The 18749-nt window shown below is 39.4% G+C and overlaps 1 protein-coding gene across 1 annotated transcript in view; it reads left to right on the top strand.

Moving 5' to 3' along the window:
• Positions 1–8454: 8454 nt before the first annotated feature.
• PSME4 (proteasome activator subunit 4) overlaps positions 8455–18749 on the top strand; it is a 95619-nt gene continuing 85324 nt past the window's right edge. The window contains exon 1 of the mRNA XM_082643142.1: positions 8455–8716. Within this exon, the coding sequence (XP_082499268.1) occupies positions 8475–8716 (242 nt within the window). The 5' untranslated portion in view covers positions 8455–8474. The remainder of the gene's footprint in view (positions 8717–18749) is intronic.

Raw genomic sequence — 18749 nt, 5'->3', positions numbered from 1 at the left:
GGTGAGAATGTAATATGGTGCAGCTATTCTGGAAAACAGTTGGGTAGTTTTTTAGTTTTAAAACTAAACATGCAAAAAAAAATTTAAAAAAAATAAAAAATAAAAAACTAAACATGCAACACAGCATGACCCAGCAATTGCACTCCTGGGCATTTATTCCAGAGAAATTAAAACTTATGTTCACACAAAAACCTGTAGATGAAAGTTCATAGCAGCTTTATTTGGAATAGGCAAAAACAACCCAGATGTCCTTCAACGGTGAATGGCTAAATAAACTACAGTACATCTATACCATGGAATGCTATTCAGCAATAAAAGGGAACAAACTATTGGTACACGCAACAACTTGGATGAATCTTTATGGAATTATGGTGAGAGAAAAGAGCCAAACCCACAAAGTTACATCCTGTATGATTCCATTTATATAACCGTCTGGAAATGATAAAATTATATAAAGAACAGATTAGTAATTTTCCAGGTATTAGGGACATGGGAGGGGTCAGGAAAGTGAATGTGACCATAAAGGGCAACAGGAGGGACCCTTGTGGTGATGGAAATGTTCTTATCTTGCTTGATTGTATCAATGTAAATATGTTGATTGTGAAATTGGACTACAAATAATACCAATTTTGGGAAACTGGGTAAAGAGTATAAGAGATCTCTCTGTGTTATTTCTACAACTACATGTGAATCTATAATTATCTAAAAATAAAAAGATTAATTTACGGGAATTCCAGGGCAGACCAGTGGTTAGGACTCAGCGTTCTCACTGCCAGGGGCCAGGGTTCGATCCTCGGTCGGGGAACTAAGATCCTGCAAGCCGCACTGTGCACCAAAAAAAGAAAAAAAAAAAAAAGATTAATTTACAAAACAAAGCAGCAACTGAAAAAATGAATTAGGTTCTGAGTCCAGAAAGGCAGCCCACTCTCTATGGGTAGGTACGAGCTAACATAACTACCATCAATACCACCATACATAGATACATGACTATTTGTTACCTATTCTCTGTCTTGCCTCTTCTCTTGCCATTATCCACACTTTCTGTGCTCCTACCTCATTGTACTGAATGCTCCCTGGCCTAACTGGGCCCACTGAAAACTCCACAGCCTTCCACATACTGATGTTTCTGCCTGGGGTATACCTATCCAGTTGACTTCAAGATCCTAATAGCACCCCTTCAGCTCCCCCAAGTATTCGGTTACTGCCTGCAGCACTGTATTTGTATATCTGAAATAGCTTTTAGGATAAACTCCAGAATTCTTAACCCATCTTACAAGGCACTATATGATCTAACTCTGCTTGCCTTCTCAGCCACATCTGCCACGCCTACTTTCTCTCCCTGAGCACACTGGTCTTTTCTGAGCTTCACAAGCCAAGTTCTTCCCCCACCTCAAGCCTCCATTCATGCTGTTTTCCTAGCCAGATCATTTCTATTATCCTTCTCCCCAACTCTTCGTTCATCTAATACTACTTCCTCAAAGTAATCTTTCTAGGCCTCCCAGTCTAGGCTAGGTCCCTCTGTTTTATACAATCAGAGCATCCTTTGTTCTACTAAAGCATCTAAGAAAAGTATAATTAAATACCTACAGAATGAGTTGTTTAATGTCTGACCGCCCCATTAGATAGTAAGCTCGATAATGTCATGGACCACACAGAAATAGAACTTTTAGGGAAATATTTTATGTTAAATTTTAAGTTGTTTGTATTTCTAGCATATAAATTCCTTGGTCTCCTTGAACCTGTTTCCATTTTATTGACACAAGCAACACACACACACACAAACACACACACACAAAAAGCCTTGTGTGAATGGTTTATTTTATGGAAATGGTGGAAAGTAAGGAAAAAAGCCAGGTTCTATGTTTGGGTTAAAGTGGTACTGGAACAGGGACAACAGAAGCCTTGTAAACAGAACTAGTTTAGCAGAAGGAAAGTTTAGAGCTGGAAGTGACCATAAAAACATAAGCCCCCATCCTCCAAAATTGACAGAACTATTGGATGAGGCATTGGACTTCTCACAGTCTATGGAAGGAAGTTTAAATTACTTTTTTCTAGAGATCTTAAGAGGTAGAAAGACCACAGATGACATTTGGTTACAATTTTATCTGTTTACTTGTCTGTCACCCCACTAGACAAGTACTGCGTCATCCATCTTATGATCTCACACTTGGCACTCAGGAGGCACTCAATAAATGTTTGTTGAATTAATGAATATATAATTCACTATGGAGAATTAGGGATCTGATATATTATCCCTCTTATGAATCTGTAAATTTCAAAAGTGATTCTCCTTAGTACAAAGTAAAAGACTGAAAAGGGTAGCATTTCAAGTACCTGATAACATGTGAGTGTCTTGCTGGTATTCATATTATTCATGCAGACAATTCCATTTTCTGCCTATGAACAAGGCCTGTTCTATTTATACATATAAAAACTGAGGGTAGGTGGAAACAGTGTACATCCCCTTTGTGCATCAGTTATTATCTCTCCAATGACTCTATTGTTAATTTCTTCAACTACTGTTAAAAAATACATCTCTTTACTATATTTGATTATGAGGGAAGCTGTGACCTCCTACATTATTCACAGCTTGTCAAAAAGAGTGAGCTTCAGTTGTGTTGAAAAACCCCTTCTGCTTTTAAATATCAAATAGGTGTTTTACAAATAATAAAAAGTAAATTATTTTTTAATCATCATCAATCATTTTTACAGCTTGATGAATAGACATCATCAATGGCCACTTATGTGATATGAGATTCTAAAAAAGCTCTTAATTACCCATAATCACTCCCTTTTGCTCCCATGATGTCTAATATTTTAGAGTTAGAAGTTTATTCCTTAAAGGTCTCCAGTTCCAGTAGCATGGCAGACTGAGTTAATGCAGAAACCCTTTTACACAGGAATGCTACATTAAACATGAAAGCAAGAGATAACCATAGATGAGCTCACACACAGAAAAGGAATATCTCCTAGAAACAAAGAGGAAAGGAAAGCCAGAGTGATAAGCGTGTTAGTTAATTCTGCATCAGCTTTGTGGTAGTGTTACTTGATCTGGAAACAGCAAGTGAATTGGGCTTTAATATCTACTCCAGGATAGAAGTTGAAACCCTGGACCTAAGGGAGTTGGAAGTATTGATAAAATATTGCATAAAAACACAACTCTCCATAGACTGAATTCCCAGGCCTGTAACTTGCATAGGATAGAAATCCAAGTTTACACTAGCTGCAAAATGAACATAAATATTGGTTAGTACTATACCTATGATATTTCTGTGGATCTGGTGCAAGCAAACAAAGACATTGCTCTGGGTCACATGGGATGTCCACAGGGAAAAAAAAGCCATGTGAAGATGATCTCACAATATAAAAAGTTATAAAACAGAAGGATCCATCATGAACAAAAGTCAACAAACACACAGCGCATTATTTGAAATAATAGAATATGATTGTCTAAAATAATTAAATAAGTATGTCTAAAATGATTAAAGAAGTCATTGGGACCGTAAAGAACAAAACTCAATGAAAAATAGAATAGGGATATTTGAAAAAAACTTAGTAGAACTTCCAAACTTAAAAACATAATCATTGGAATTAGAAGCTCAATGGACAAGTTAAACAGCAGATCAATACAAATGAACTAAGAATTCTAAGAATTAGAAATAGGTATGGTAAAGTTATCTGGAATGAGGTAGAGAGACAAACACTTGCAAAATATCAAGAAATATCTAGACTAGAATGAGAAAGTATAACATATGTCTAATGGGAATTCTACAAGGAGAGAAGAGGGACAAAAAAAATTGTGAAAATAGCTGAAAATTTTGCATGACTGATGAATGATATGAATCTTCGATTTAAGAAACACAAATCTACTGCAAGATAAATAAAAAGAAGCCTACACCTGGCTGCATTGTAGTGAAATGGCAAAATGCCCAAGAAAGGGAAAAAGTATAAAATAATCACAGAAAAATTCATTCCGTTAGCTGTGATTTCCTTCTTATTAAAAATTGAGCTCTAAATATACTCTAGTTTAATTGGTGAAGTGGATACTATGGCTGGATGAGAAGGGTTTTTGGCTGAAAAATTCAAAACTTAAAAATCATATGGGGGGGGCTTCCCTGGTGGCCCAGTGGTTAAGAATCTGCCTACCAGTGCAGGGGACACGGGTTCGAGCCCTCGTCCGGGAAGGTCCCACATGCCGCGGAGCAACTAAGCCCGTGCGCCACAACTACTGAGCCTGCGCTCTAGAGCCTGCGATCCACAACTACTGAAGCCTGTGTGCCTAAAGCCCGTGCTCCACAACAAGAGAAGCCACCGCAATGAGAAGCCCACACACCACAACGAAGAGTAGGCCCCTGCCCCGCTCACGGCAACTAGAGAAAGCCCGCGCGCAACAATGAAGACCCAACGCAAACAAAAATAAATAAATTTATTTTAAAAAAATCATATAGGAACTAGGGGAAAAAAATCCTCATTTCTCAGATCCAATATTCTTGTGATTTCAATAACTGCAGCACAACAGGAGTTTAGATATTTGATTATATTAGAGTCATTCTAATATAATTCAAATACTTCCAAATATGCTCTGACAACAGAGATTCATCTACTTGTCAATATACCACCCTGCCCCCATCCCAAATACATCATATACAGAAAAAACTAAGGCAGAGGAAGGCATGAAACTAACAACCTGTCATTTTTGTTCACTACTAATAAGTGGTTTATCAAGTAGTGGGCCAATAAGTATATCAATGACATAAATATTTGATAGATAATTATCTCTGCCAATTCCTCCAGCTTGAGGAAAAACCTCTCTCTTCGGAACATTTTCCATGGGCTATTGCACTTTCTGGGGCTTCCAAGAAAGGGATTATAGTCTGTTTCCTAGAGGAGTCTGATAAGAAGTCAATGTCTCCCTCAGGGTCTGACTGAAAGCAAACTGGGTTGTTATTCTTTGGCAGAGTATCCTGAGCGCTAAGAGATTAAAAAAATGCTTGGGAGTTGGTCTGAGAGAGAAAATTAACCCCAGACTTTGGGTACTGTCTCTAATGATGAGTAGCCTAGGCCTTCCAGAGAAATTTAAGGTCTCCCACCTTTCTCCCCTGAAGAGGTATGAATAGTGTTTGCTATTAAACTTCATATAGAATAACAGAAAGAGACTTCATCCCTTTTGCTCCAACAATTCTTTCGATTTTTCCAGTTTGGACAACCATTCGCAAGGAAACTGAGACCACCTGGAACTGCTTCTTTGAAATCTTAAATCTAAACATTCCTGTTGTTCCATATCCTTTGCTCAGGCTAATCCTTTCATGTTGTTCTTGTATCTCATCAGGATCTGAGTCCCCTGACCTCTCTACTCTCTGTCAGCCCTCTTCTCTCTTCTTAGACTTCAACCAATTTAGATGTTAACCATTCTCTTTCAAATACCCTCAACTCCACGATCTCTACTTGTTCAATGAGATAACGTAGATAAAGCACAGGCTGAGAGAAGTGCTCAAGAAATGGTAGCTAAAACCACTACCATCACTACCACTAACATACACAACATTCTCTTGCTTCTTTGTCAGTCTATCATATCAGCCTGTACATCATACAATCCTGGGCTGCTAAACATTACTGGTGAAAGTCACTAAGTTGTACAGACAGGTGATGGTAAATTCATGCTTCTGGCCTTAACTGCCAAGCAATTCTGTTTCTCTAATCAGTTTTCTGAATTTTGAGACTATTCTAAACCTTCTCCAATCTCCTCAAATCTCCTATCCATCATGTCCTCGCACCATTCTCATTCTCTTGCTTCACAGGAAAAAAAAAAAAAAAGAAAAGAAACCATCAGAAAGAACTCCAACTTCCAGGCACTTAATCTGCAAACCTTTCTGCTTTTGCATCTCTTCTCCCCTGCTTTCCTCCTCTGACAACGGAAGGAGAGTATGGTTTCCTGCTAAGGGCCAATGACTCCATATTCTCTCCCACTCTGTCATCTTCATCCACATATCTTCAACCTGTCTCTCCACTGGTGCCTTCTCATCAATATTTAAACATATCCCACCTTCACACAACTACTGAAGCCTGTGTGCCTAGAGCCCGTGCTCCACAAGAGAAGCCACCACAATGAGAAGCCCGCGCACCTCAATGAAGAGTAGCTCCCGCTCACCACAACTAGAGAAAACCCGCGCACAGCAACAAAGACCCAACGCAGCCACAAATAATAAATAAATAAATAACATATCCCACCTTCAAAAATTCCTCTTTTCATTTCAGCTAACATTTTTCTCTTGCTCTTCCCACTCAAACTGTCAAAAAATGTTGTCCACCTTTGCTGTCTCTATTTATTTACTTCCCACTCATCCTTTGTCACTGTAATCTGGTTTCCATCCCTACACTCCACTGAAACTGTTCTTATCTGCTTTATCAGTGACTCCAATAAACCCTTCTCTGGTCTTATCTCATTTGACCGCTCAGTCACCTTTGGTATAGTTAATCAATTCCTCCATCTGAGAACTCTTTTTAAAAAAGCCCACTTTTCTAGAACGCCTACCTCTCAGACTGCTTCTTGTGAGTATTCTTTGTGCTCTCTCTCTTTCTTTATCCATCCCTAAATATGGAGTTCTTTTAGTTTGGTTCAGGGCCCTATTCTTTTCATACTGTTAAACTAATTAAACAAGGAGGCCATTAGATTAAGGTGGCTCTAATGCTTTGGTGGCCTACTTAAGCAAACCAACGTCTAAGTGTGTAAATGCCTCAAGATTATGAAATCTAAACACTAAGGACAACCAATCACAAACAGCTAACTAGGCTTTAGCTGTAGCCAATTAAATAATTTCCTTTCTTTGCTTCTGCACCTTCTTTAAGGCTTTCCCCTGCCTCCTGTTGGTGCTCCTAACCACTTCTGGTTTGGTGTTGCCCAATTCCTATCAATTTTTGCTCAGATAAACTCTTAAAATTTTTAACGCTACTCTATATCTCATTCCCTCCAATCCACCTATATGCTTAATCCATATCCATTTTTAGATGGCCCTTCTGATCCATACATGATAATATTTTCCCATCCCTTAGGCATTCTGCCTCCATAGCTGTTTCTGCTGTGTTCTCTATCTCAGTTTCCCAAGCCAGAAATCTGACATCCTGACTTCTGTTTCACACTTCACATCCAATCAACTACCAAGCTCAGGCCATTCTTGCTGAAACAGCTCTCGAATCATTTCAACTGACATGCAGCCCACCATTATGTCACATCTCCTTAAGGGGTCTGCCAGTTTCCAATTCTGTCTGTTCTAATCCATTCTCCACACAAAGCCACAGTGATTCTTCAGAAATGTAAATTATATCATGCCACTGCTATGCTTAGTTTTTCCGCTTCCTGTTGCCTTTAAGATAAAGCTCTAAAAACTTCCTAGCATGTCCTTCTCAGTCTCAATTCTTCACTCCCCTCTCTGCAAGCAATCTTCAGTCATTCTGAACTTCGAATTCCTAGAGTGCATGCTTGCAGCCTGAGCTCTCCCCCAGCTGAAATATACCTTCCCCTCTCTTGTTTTCCTAACAAAATTTGCAATTCTTAAGCTCAACTTTATGCATCATTTCTAGGAAACTACCTGCCACCCCTCCAGTTTGAAGTCCTCTTTAGGTGTTCCCAAAGCATCCTGTACTTATCTAGCAATTAAGAGCAGTATTGTCTTGTAATTGCTTATTCCCTAGTCAAAGCTCCATGTGGCTGTTAAGTCCAAGGAGGGCAGAAACCAGGTGCTCTTAAATTTTCCATCTCAAGGGCCTAAAAGGAGTGTCTGACAAACAGTAGTTCAATTAATATTTGTTGAATGAATTTGTTGAATCCCTTTCTTTGGAGGGCGGCCAGGAGAATGCCAGAAAGACGGGGGCTTAAAGGGGACACAGTAAAAAAATCTATCAGCAACAAGTGGGATGGACAGAGTACCTAGGTTTTTCCGTGAACTTGGCATGGGGGACTACGTGGAGCGCCTGGTCCGAGGCCACGGCGATCACACGCTCCCGAGGGCAGACGCAGGGAGCGCACGACCCCACGCGAGGAAGGACAACGGCTTGGAATTCGGCCTCGAGTTTCCGGTGGAACAGCCTCGAGCTCGGCCGGTGGGACCTGGGGGGTGGGGGCTCCGAGCCCGGCCCACAGCAGGAAGGCGCTGCACCCAGGGTCGCTGTCGCCGTCGCCGTCTCCTCAGACGTCGTCGCCCCGCCCCGCTCCGCCCCGGAAGTGACTTGAGGCTCGTCCGGAACCTCCGGGCCCGGCGGCTGCAGCGTCACCAGCCGAGCTGGTGCGGGGCGGGCTGAGCGGCCGCTGCAGCCGCTAACGAACCGGGAATCGCGCGGGGCCAGCAGCACGCCGGCCAGGGGAGGGGGCCCAGCGATAGGGCCGAGGGCGACGACGACGCGGAGGAGGCGGAGCCCGGAGAGGGGTGGGGGCCGGGGAGGGCTAGGGTGGGAGGGGGTTGGGGGGGTGTCCTGGTCTCATGGAGCCGGCCGAAAGGGCGGGCGGCGGGGATCCCTTGGAGCCGGGCGGGCGCCCCGGTCCGGACCCGCGAGGCTTCGTCCCGCAGAAGGAGATCGTCTACAACAAGCTGCTGCCCTACGCCGAGCGGCTGGACGCCGAGTCCGACTTGCAGCTGGCCCAGATCAAAAGCAACCTGGGCCGGGCAGTGCAGCTCCAAGAGCTGTGGCCCGGGGGCCTCTTCTGGACCAGGAAACTCTCCACGTAAGTGTTCCGGGGCCTGCAGGATGGGCCGGAGGCAAAGGCTCGGTGTGAAGGCGTCCGTGGGGGTTGGGGGGGGGAGGCTCTTTGTCCGCACCGGACCACTGGACACTCAACTCTGCCCCGGTTCGTGCGGATCGTTTCTGTGCAGTAATCCCAGGGTCGCGACCGAAGCCTGGGAAGCACTCAAGCTTCCTCCCTGCCACTTTCTTACGGGATCTCCCTGGTTCTCACCAGCCCTCTATGTCCTTCGCAGCTGCTTCTCTCCAAGGTTTCGGGTTGTTGTCTTCCGACATTCGGGGCCCGGGGAGCGTGAGGGCACTGGACCCACAGGGAAAGAGAGGAGCGGTCCCCCAGGGGTGCTCCTTGGACCTTTGCCGGTGGCGGGAGGGAGCAGAGAGGATTCGTCTTTGGGCGAACAACTCTTGACTTTTCCTGGTGTTGACTCCAGTTTTTTCTTACCTTACGGTCCCTGCCTCTTCCTATCCCTCAGTTCGCGTCTAGTAACTTTCTGAATGGGAAGGAGGCCGTAGGGAACTTCTAGGTTCTGCTTTTTTGGGCCTTCTCAGTCTTTGTGGGTTTGAATGAAAAGACTTTTAAAATCAGCCCTCAGCGCATTCTTGGGCTGTGTACTAGACGTTAGTGTTGAGAATGTTGAGTCTTAGAACCTCGGGAAAGTGTATGTTGCTCCTTTTATGACATTTCCTTTGGAAATGTGCCATACTAAGGAAAATAGAGAAGGAAGCTGTCAAGTTGTCCTGGGCGTTATTAGTATCGGGTTTGTGTTAATTTTTGAGCTGCTCAGATGAATATAGATTACCTAAATCAATCTCAGTTGTTTTATTCTTTTGTTACCTTTTTTTTTTTTTTTTTTTTTTGGTATAAACTGGCTGCAAACTACAGTGCCACAGAAATTAGGGGAAACCGAGTAAAGTACAGTTGGGGGAAAGGTTAGAGACATTTGCTAGATGGGCATCTTCACTGTGTCAGAAGAACTTTTTTAAAAGAGAATTTTGCAGTATCTTGTTTGGTTGGCTATACATAAAATCTGGTAACATTGTATGTTCTTGCATGTCGGTATGGGTGGCTGAACACACAAGACATAAATCACTTATCTAATGTTTACCCAAATCTGCTGAGTGAACTGGGTGATGACTCAGGGTTTTGTAATGCAGTCGTCTTTTCTACATTTCCCTCACAGGATGATTCTTATCTGCCAATTATTAGGGAGCCTCTGACAAATTTCTCATCTCCAGTTGTCGCTGGTGGTAGCACTAATTACCTTTTTAATTAAAGAGCAAAACTCAAATGCTTAATTTGCCCTTTTCAAAGAGTGACCATATTTATGTCAAGGTTAACAGCTCTCCTGTCGATTAGAGCTTGAAGTTTGTGGTGTTAGGATCCATAGGAGACTTGGGAAAAAAGAAATGCAACAGGGAGAAGAACCACTTTTGGTTAAAACAGAAGAATGTTTTATAAATTATTAAAATTCACACAGTTTTTTCAAGTGAGCCTCCTAGGTTTTTGTGTTACTTGGGCACAGTGAAAATAAGTTACTTTATCAGTTCCAGTAATTCCTCATTTTAATCACTTAGATTAGATTTTTCAGAAAATAACCGTTTTGGGGGACACAAACAGCTCCTTTTAGATGCACAATATATAAATACACCAGTGTGTGAATGCATATCTGGTTTGTATTTATTAATGGAGAATCTACACAGGCATAGTTAAGCACTGTTTTCTGACATTTTTATTGTAACTAAGCTTGGCAAATTAACACCTGGAGGTTTATTATTTTTGGCTTTTAGGTATAAGTATCTATACCTAGAAAGGGCTAAAAATACAGTGGAGACAGTCCTTGGTGTTTAGGGCAAGATTGCAGTTACACAGATTTATAACCTATGAACATCAAACCATTTATATCTAAGTAACCAGCAAGAAATGCTATCAGATAGAATTTTATTTTGGAACGCTGGTTAAATGCTGCAAGCTGATTCTTGGGATTACGCTATGAGACATTTTGAACTTGGTGGGACATGTTGTGATCTTGGGTGTATTTTTTCTCCTAAGTCATGCTAAGGTGACCTGTTTATAGTTGTGCTTGTTGTTTTTAAGCCTTGTGTGTGTTGCACAAGTTTACATCTAAATGATGCCAAAACATGTGATGATAGCTCTCAGTTACCTTAGTAGTGATCATACTTAGTACTTTGTAGAAGAATGGAAAGTAGTAATGAAAATAAAATCTAATTTTTCCCACTAGCTCTGTGACTGTGGGCAAGTTACTTTAATCATGTGTTTTAGTATACTTGTGAGAGAAATGAGGGAGTTGGACTAAGTAATTCCTGAGAAACACTCCTGCTCTGGTATTTTATGATTTTATTTTTTATTCTGTAGAGCCTCAAATAAGCCAATGTGTATCTTTCTCCAAGGACTGTTTGATAAGTTTGTAAACTACTGGAAATAGTTGCACAGATCAAGTGCATTCCTAAAGAAGACCAGAGTGTAAATGCTGTTCAGAGACACTGGGACTGGATCCCCAACCAGAAGTATACATCCCTAATCTGGGTGTCACAGGACTGGGTAGAGTTCTGGTTTAGGAGATACTCAAGAACCCCCCCCCCACCTTTTTTTTTTAACTTTTAATCTCATTTTGATGGTTATAACTATCTTTTAATCTATCTCAAGACTTGCAGGTCTGTTTAGCAGATCTCTGTGAAGAAAGGTTATTTCTGTGTACTTTAAAAATTGGCCCTGTGACATAATACAAGCTCTCTTGTACAGAGAGCTTAAAGTATTAGTACTGCCTGTTGAAGTGAGATTGTGTGACATCATACATCACGAGACTAGTTTTTAAGAAGCAAGGAAACAAATTAGAGAAGAGAGGCACAAACTAAATGGTCTTTGAAAAACAGCAGTTAAGACAGCTCTTGGACCCTGAGTGAAAGGCATCTGTAAGTAAGTGGTATGGCCCATGTAGAGAATGAAAGGAGTTGAAGAAAGGTAATCTTGAAGCTCGCTTTTTCTCCCTTGTCCTTCTGGACCTTTCATGAGAGGCAGTGAGGTCTAGTCAGAAGTTGTTTATCTGTACCTGGTGTTGCCACTCTTATCATCTTGGTCTTGCTTAACCTCTCAGCTTTAGAGTCCTCTTTTGAAGAGTGAGAGTGTAGACTACGCATGGTTTTTCAAACCTAAAACTTAGCAGCGAATTGTTTCATAAAAGCAAAATCTTAAACACAAAATTAGATCATTTCTTTCTTTTGTGTTTTTTTTTTTTAAAGCAGAATTTTGATTTTAGTGAAGTGTGTGAGTTTGGAGTATTATGAAGCAAATTTAGGTGCTTTGTTTCAGTGAAAATGTTATATTCTCTGCTGTGAATGAAATGATTGTATTATGTATAATGAAATGATTGTGTTATACTGAGGAATCATTTGCTAATGATTAATTTGCTAATTAAACTGTAGCTCCCTTGTTTAATTATTATTAAGAATATTATGTGGCCTTACTTGATAGGAATTGGATTAAACCACATAATATATTTAATTAGATTATACAACCACTGGAAACTTGTTTAGTCAAAATATACATTATCAAATACACTAACCTCCTCTTGTGGAGAGCAGTATGTGACCACAGGAGCACGCAAATCCATATCATTTCTATGTTAGAGAAGAAAGAAGAAAATGCTAACCACTAAATCTCAGTGTTAATCTTGTCTGTTAACAGGATGTACTTAATAGAGTAATATTTGAGTATTGAAATTGTGAAGTACACAATAAAGATAAGCTTTTTATTTGTAAAAGAATCTCAAAATCTTGACAAATTGCCACATTCATCAGTGAGAGCCAGTTGGAGAAAGTAGTAGAAAAGGTTTGTCTCTGTTATTTAAGTGGCCACACTCAAAACAGGACCCAAAATTTTGTAGGGAGAAAGTTGATTTTCCATAGGAAAAAACAAAATACATGAATTGATTGATTTTGGAGAGACAAATTTTTCTGATAAAGTTGTATAACAGCACAGTAAGTTATCTTTCACTCGTTTTTCTGTTGTTTTTTTTTATAACTAACATACTATTTTTTAGAGTAGTTTTAGGTTCAGAGCAAAATTGAGCAAAAAGTACAAAGAGTTCTCATATACCTCCTGCCCCTACACATACACACGTTTGATTTTTCATAGCAATGTCAAATGTATATTTTTTAAAATATTTGAGGCTCTTCCCATTTTCCAGGGGTGTCTCTTACTCTTTCTTTTAAAACACCTCGTCAGTTTTCTCTTTACTAGTTGACTGGCTATTTCTGCCTGAGTCTCATTTGTCACTGACTATATGTGTGATTCTGATGTGAATAGTTTTCTAACTTCTTTTCTTTGCTTTAAATACTTTTTTATTATGGAAAATGTCAAACATATACAGGAGAGGAAAGAATAATATAATGAACCTGGGTGTACCCATCACCCATGTTCAACAGTTACCAACTCATGGCCAATTAGGTGTCTCCTACCACCACCCCCTTCAACCAATTTTTTCCGAAGCATATTCTTCATTCATAAATATTTCCAGTATATATCTTTAAGGGAAAAGGAATTAAACAAAAAGTCAATACCAATATCATTATCAAACCTAAAAGAGTAACAATATTACTTTGATCAACCTCATGAAGTTGGCTTCTTTGCAGAATTTGTAATTTTACTCCTGAGTTTCCATTTCATTTGCATTGTTTTGTCTAAGGTTCACTATAAACAGACCTCATGGACAGAGATAAAAGAAATGGCTCATTAATGAATATTTTCATATTATGACATCTTTTTCTTCCCCTCTTAACTTTGGAGACATAGAATCAATCCTGGGATAACAAGGACTCCCTTGAATTATCTCTATTTTAAAAATGAAGACACTGAAGTTCATAGGTTAATACATAACTTGATGCAAAGTAGTAGAGACAGGAGTCTTCTTTGAACAAATTATTTTGTGAGTGCCTTGTATGGGCTGGGCACTGTTTGTGTCACTTGGGATATGTCAGTGAAAGAATTCCGCCCTCCAGGGCAGTTCCAGCGTGTTCTTTTTCTCTTAGTGCACATTTTTGTTCATTTAGGACAGAGCAAGCAAGACGTAACTCCAACAAGAAATTTGGGGGAAGGAAATATGAATGCTAAGCGCATTACTTAAAAAAAATTCTCAATCTGACTGGTGTGTTTTAATGCCATACATTGAGGCACTGAGAAAGGCAGTTAGAAAACAGTTAGTAAAACAGTACCATGTGTTTTTCTTTTGAGATCTGAATGTATTACTTAAAAACAATTTCTTGATGAAGTGTTTATAAAATCAAATTGTCTTTGAAGTGTGTGTTCTTAATTGAAGTGAAACAGAGGCAAATCACTAACGTTTTTTAAGGGACCTTTATTTATTAGTAAATAAGTACACAACTTCTAAACCAGTTGTTCTCATTGTAGAACCTGGGAGTTATCTTTTTTTATCTATTAAGTGAGACTAATTTCTAGTGAATCTCCCTCCCCACCTCCCACATTTTTTAATATAAAATTCAAATATGTGTTTCCTCTAATGTTTGTAGAGAATTTAGACCAAAATCTCATTTGTACTGTGTGAAAAGCAAGCTGAGACATGATAATAAAAGCAACAGCAAGCAAAAAAACAATAAAAATCCTCTGTATTCATTGATACCGGCCACTGGAATGTTAAAAGCAGCACATACTATAAATATTCCCATTTGGAATCCTGAAGTTGCCTACTTCCATATTCGGCCTGGGCTCAGCATTTCTTCCCTTTTAGTGCACTCTCTTGATCCCTTATTCATGCTTTTGTATTCTTTGTGTACCTATCTTCTCTCTACTGTGAGCTTTCTTGAGGTCAGAGTCTTCCATATTTACTTCTCCTTCCCTGCACCCACAGCATTTAGTGTGGCAGTATATACATTCATAGGTACTCAGTAATATTAGAATTAACTTTTTTGTTCCTTGTAAACTAAAGCATTATGCAGTTTCTCATGAATTGTTACTTTTACAGTCAAAATGGAGAAAACGAATTTGGGGTGAGATCTGTTTTAATACTGGGTTCAAAAGAAAGTGTATATTTAATGAAAGAAGAGGGAAGGAGCAACTTGGTTGAGTAAGAGAATGGTGTGTTTCATAACCCAAAGAGAGAGGGTATGGGGAGTGGGGTTTAACAAAGTTAATTAGAGAAGAGAGCAGATTATTTGGGTTGCATCAGGGAGTTTGAAATTTTCATTTAAAAATAAATCTGTCATTGTTAAATATTTAGTGTTTAAAAATTTAGAGTATCACTACTACAATTTTTTTGATAGATGAACCATAAAATTTTGGTAGTGGTCATTACCTTTTTATGCTAATTTGGCTTTATTCATAACACCTAGACCCTAAATTTTAGAGTTAAAAAATATAATAAGGGCTTTTTCCCTTTCTAAGAAAAAACTTAACACCATTGCAGCTGTGAAATGGGTTTGAGAGTAGTATTTTAGTTCAAGTAAGTTGGAGGTTGCTTAAAATATTATTAAAAATGCTTCATAATCTTTTTTTCAAACACAGACTTTTTAAATTTATTTTTTTATACAGCAGGTCCTTATTAGTTATCCATTTTATACACATCAGTGTATACATGTCAATCCCAATCGCCCAATTCATCACACCCCTGGCCACTTTCCCCCCTTGGTGTCCATACGTTTATTCTCTACATCTGTGTCTCTGTTTCTGCCCTGCAAACCGGTACATCTGTACCATTTTCTAGGTTCCACATATATGCATTAATATACGATATTTGTGTTTCTCTTTCTGGCTTACTTTACTCTGTATGACAGTCTCTATATCCATCCACGTCTCTACAAATTTCGTTCCTTTTTATGGCTGAGTAATATTCCATTGTATATATGTACCACATCTTCTTTATTCATTCATCTGTCGATGGGCATTTAGGTTGCTTCCATGACCTGGCTATTGTAAATAGTGCTGCAATGAACATTGGGGTGCATATGTCTTTTTGAATTATGGTTTTCTCTGGGTATATGCCCAGTAGTGGGATTGCTGGGTCATATGGTAATTCTATTTTTACTTTTTAAAGGAACCTCCATACTGTTCTCCATAGTGGCTGTATCAATTTTCATTCCCACCAACAGTGCAAGAGGGTTCCCTTTTCTCCAGCATTTGTTGTTTGTAGATTTTCTGACGATGCCCATTCTAACTGGTGTGAGCTGATACCTCATTGTAGTTTTGACTTGTATTTCTCTAATAATTAGTGACGTTGAGCAGCTTTTCATGTGCTTCTTGGCCATCTGTATGTCTGCTTTGGAGAAATGTCTATTTAGGTCTTGTGCCCAGTTTTTGATTGGGTTGTTTGTTTTTTTAATATTGAGCTGCATGAGCTGTTTATATATTTTAGAGATTAATCCTTTTTCCGTTGCTTCGTTTGCAAATATTTTCTCCCATTCTGAGGGTTGTCTTTTCATCTTGTTTGTAATTTCCTTTGCTTTGCCAAAGCTTTTAAGTTTCATTAGGTCCCATTTGTTTATTTTTGCTTTTATTTCCATTTCTCTAGGAGGTGGTTCAAAAAAGATCTTGCTGTGATTTATGTCAAAGAGTGTTCTTCCTGTGTTTTCCTCTAAGAGTTTTATAGTGTCTGGTCTTACATTTAGGTCTCTAATCCATTTTGAGTTTATTTTTGTGTATGGGGCTAGGGAGTGTTCTAATTTCATTCTTTTACATGTAGCTGTCCAGTTTTCCCAGCACCACTTATTGAAGAGACTGTCTTTCCTCCATTGTATATCCTTGCCTCCTTTGTCATAGATTAGTTGACCTTAGGTGTGTGGGTTTATCTCTGGGCTTTCTGTCCTGTTCCATTTATATTTCTGTTTTTGTGCCACTACCATAGTGTCTTGATTACTGTAGCTTTGTAGTATAGTCTGAAGTTGGAGAGCCTGATTCCTCCAGCTCCATGTTTTTCCCTCAAGACTGCTTTGGCTATTCGGGGTCTTTTGTGTCTCCATACAAATTTTAAGACCTTTTGTTCTAGTTCTGTAAAAAATGCCATTGGTAATTTGATAGGGGTTGCACTGAATCTGTAGATTGCTTTAGGTAGTATAGTCATTTTCACAATATTGATTCTTCCAATCCAAGAACGTGGTATATCTCTCCATCTGTTTGTGTCCCCTTTGATTTCTTTCATCAGTGTCTTATAGTTTTCTGCATACAGGTCTTTTGTCTCCCTTGGTAGGTTTCTTTCAGATTTTTCATCATTAGTATATAGGAATGCAAGAGATTTCTGTGCATTAATTTTGTATCCTGCATCTTTATCAAATTCATTGATTAGCTCTAGTAGTTTTCTGGTGGCATCTTTAGGATTCTCTATGTATAGTAGTATCATGTCACCTGCAAACAGTGACAGTTTTACTTCTTCTTTTCCAATTTGTATTCCTTTTATTTCTTTTTCTTCTCTGATTGCCGTGGCTAGGACTTCCAAAACTATGTTGAATGATAGTGGCGAGAGTGGACATCCTTGTCTTGATCCTGATCTTAGAGGAAATGCTTTCAGTTTTTCACCATTGAGAATGATGTTTGCTGTGGGTTTGTCATATATGGCCTTTATTATGTTGAGGTAGTTTCCCTCTATGCCCACTTTCTGGAGAGTTTTTATCATAAATGGGTGTTGAAATTTGTCAAAAGTTTTTTCTGCATCTGTTGAGATGATCATATGGTTTTTATTCTTCAATTTGTTAATATGGTGTATCACATTGATTGATTTGCATATATTGAAGAATCCTTGCATCCCTGGGATAAATCCCACTTGATCATGGTGTGTGATCCTTTTAATGTGTTGTTGGATTCTGTTTGCTAGTATTTTGTTGAGGATTTTTGCAACTATATTCATCAGTGATATTGGTCTGTAATTTTCTTTTTTTGTAGTATCTTTGTCTGGTTTTGGTATCAGGGTGATAGTGGCCTCATAGATTGAGTTTGGGAGTGTTCCTTCCTCTGCAATTTTTGGAAGAGTTTGAGAAGGATGGGTGTTAGCTCTTCTCTAAATGTTTGATAGAATTCACCTGTGAAGCCATCTGGTCCTGGACTTTTGTTTGTTGGAAGATTTTTAATCACAGTTTCAATTTCATTACTTGTGATTGGTCTGTTCATATTTTCTACTTCTTCCTGGTTCTGTCTTGGAAGGTTTTACCTTTCTAAGAATTTGTCCATTTCTTCCAGGTTGTCCATTTTATTGGCATAGAGTTGCTTGTAGTAGTCTCTTAGGATGCTTTGTATTTCTGTGGTGTTTGTTGTAACTTCTCCTTTTTCATTTCTAATTTTATTTATTTGAGTCCCCTCCCTCTTGATGAGTCTGGCTAATGGTTTATCAATTTTATTTATCTTCTCAAAGAACCAGCTTTTAGTTTTATTGATCTTTGCTGTTGTTTTCTTTGTTTCTATTTCAAAAAATTCTTTATAATCTTCTAATGGTAGGCAGTCTAAATAGAATGTGTTAGTAATCTTTGGACTGTTAAGTGTGGCAGTTTCATTTCATTTTCGGATGATCTTCTTTTTCTTTTTTTTAAAATTTAATTTAATTTACTTTTTATACAGTGGGTTTTTATTAGTTATCCATTTTAATGAAGGCAATTGTGCATAGGAAGATGCTGCCCTTTTTTTTATTAATTAATTAATTAATTTTTAGCTGTGTTGGGTCTTCGTTTCTGTGCGAGGGCTTTCTCTAGTTGTGGCAAGTGGGGACCACTCTTCATCGCGGTGCACAGGCCTCACTGTCGCGGCCTCTCCCATTGCAGAGCACAGGCTCCAGACGTGCAGGCTCAGCTGTTGTGGCCCACGGGCCCAGCCGCTCCACGGCATATGGGATCTTCCCAGACCAGGGCTCGAACCCGTGTCCCCTGCATCGGCAGGCAGACTCCCAACCACTGCGCCACTAGGGAAGCCCAGTTATCCATTTTATACATATTAATGTATATATGTCAATCCCAATCTCCCAATTCAACCCAGCCTCCCCCACCCCCCCGCCAGTTTCCGTCCTTGG

Source organism: Mesoplodon mirus, assembly GCF_964341445.2.
Source record: "Mesoplodon mirus genome assembly, chromosome: 14".
NCBI classification, from domain to species: Eukaryota; Metazoa; Chordata; class Mammalia; order Artiodactyla; family Ziphiidae; genus Mesoplodon; species Mesoplodon mirus.
This window is presented reverse-complemented; position numbering and strand designations above follow the sequence as displayed.